Below are 2,164 nucleotides of genomic sequence, written 5' to 3' on the forward strand. Positions count from 1 at the left end.
GAATACGTGTTCCCGGTTGGCTCTATAGCGATTTCACAGAAAAGGTATTTCTAGTACAATGCAGCGTCGGACTCTAGCTGAGAGCGTAGCCTAAGTCATTATAGACTCCAATAATGGCTCTCCATACACAAAAATGAACAAACACAAAGGAGGGTAGTCTCCTCCGTGGCCAGCTTGATTTCGATGGAGCGAAACCAAATTGGCTGCGGAGGAGACGGGTAATTTTGCCATGCAAATGAGCTGAGTGTCGTAGCCCTGATTATACTATAATTATATATTACATTATCTTGCTGTATTTGTCAGCTAAATTTTCAACATTGTGTTGCGTAACCCGTGCTCACCAACCCGTAATAATTTTCTGTGAACAAAAGAGGCCACAAAGTTGCCGTCGTACTGAATAGAAAATAGCATCTCATGATCACGCTCTCATGATTTTCACTTGCTCTGGCTTTTACGTGCAGATGCGTCCTACATGTATAATATTATAGTGTAAGCAGATCAAAAATGACGTCTCTGAAGTCAGCTCGAAGTGGTTGTACCAAGCCTGTAGTTGTACTTCTCTCCGGAATTCTCTTCCTAGTCTCAGTGCTGCTAACGATGAATGTCTCAACTAACATTATGAATACGAGTAGAGTTGGAGATAATGAGATAATGCAAAGACCAGGCGGTTCAGCACACATTTCTATAGTAAAGAAAACACAACAAACTTTGGAACAAAAATCAACGCCCATTGGAATCAACGGTGGGAATCTCCGTAGTAGCTTGGTATCCCAACAAGACATGATATCGTTCAAACCTGAAACTAGCTGCTACATCTACCGTTATAGCGAGCATGGTGTAAAGAAACTGAAACCAAATCAAACACTTGGTAAACTGGGCTGCACTCGTCGACAACCAAAAGCGCTTATCATCGGTGTAAAGAAATGTGCAACCGGACTCTCCAACGTTTTCTCGATCTTCATCCTCATCTAGAGACTGTTGTTAACGTTATCGCTGTTTTCCCGTTCAACACTAACGATATTGGACACTGGATGACTCAACTGCCTTTGAGTACATCAGACCAAATGACTATAGTGGACATTCCTGGTTTTATTTTTAACGAAACCGTGCAACATGAAATGGATTCTGCATTTCCTGATTTAAAATTCCTTTTGATACTTTGCGATCCAGTAAAGCGAGCTATATCTGATTATGTACACACTATAATCAGTTTAAGCAGACTACCAGAAAATCGAAGAAAACCTACCTATAGATACGACGAAGATAGGGCAAAAAACATTACTTTGTTCCAAGGATATGAGCTGTTTGGTAGCACATTTGAGGAAACAATCACCGATAACCGTGGCAACCTAAATACATCACATGCGTTCATCCAGTATGGAATCTACATCAAAGCCATTCAAACGCTATTCCACAATTTCGATAGAAAACGAATTCTTGTAATTGACGGAGAAGAGTTTAAACAAAATCCTCATTTTGCTTTGAAAGAAGTGGAACGGTTTCTTGGTCTCTCAGCTTTCTTTAAGGAAGAGCAGTTTTATTTCAGTTCCACTAAGGAATTCTATTGTGCAAACGTGACAGATAGACCTGATGTTCATTGCATGTCAAGCAGTAAGGACGCTGGGAGCAAGGGGAGACCACACCCAAGTGTGGACCAAAACCTACTGCAACAAATGACAAACTTTTTCACACCGTATAATTCACAACTCAAAGACTATTTGAATCGGACACTTACTTTTACATAGAGTTTAAGCTAAAATCCTATCACAACGTTTCCGGTTTTTTAATAAATTTTAGACATTGTTTTGTATTGTATCTTTAAAACATATATGACATTATAGAGTACCCCTGGGGCTAGCTATCGGTGTACCAACTCAAGGCCCTGAGGCTGCTTCATTTGATGAGAAACGGCATGCTTTGTATTTTTACATTTGGGCCTCTGGGGCCCGTAACCTTTGACCTCTGGGGCCAAGATGGGCAAAGGATAAATCTACGGGGTAGGGCCCATAAGTGTACCAAACATGGGCCCTGGGGCCTTTGTAGTTTTAGCGCTAGCCTTGACAGAATGATGTGTTTGATAGACGGAGAAGGAGGAAAAGGAGAAGAAACCACAGGACTAGAGGGCCTTATATTTATACACAAATACGGCTATACCCGCATGTTA

At 41.1% G+C, this 2,164-nt stretch overlaps 1 protein-coding gene across 1 annotated transcript; it reads left to right on the plus strand.

The window, feature by feature from the left end:
• Nucleotides 1-371: 371 nt before the first annotated feature.
• On the plus strand, nucleotides 372-2,164 carry LOC140138406 (heparan sulfate glucosamine 3-O-sulfotransferase 1-like). The gene is given in 2 exon segments (XM_072160304.1): nucleotides 372-934; nucleotides 937-2,164. Coding segments are annotated over 2 exon segments (1,239 nt in total). The 5' UTR covers nucleotides 372-504; the 3' UTR covers nucleotides 1,746-2,164.

Source organism: Amphiura filiformis, chromosome 17 (genome assembly GCF_039555335.1).
Source record: "Amphiura filiformis chromosome 17, Afil_fr2py, whole genome shotgun sequence".
Classification (NCBI taxonomy): Eukaryota; Metazoa; Echinodermata; class Ophiuroidea; order Amphilepidida; family Amphiuridae; genus Amphiura; species Amphiura filiformis.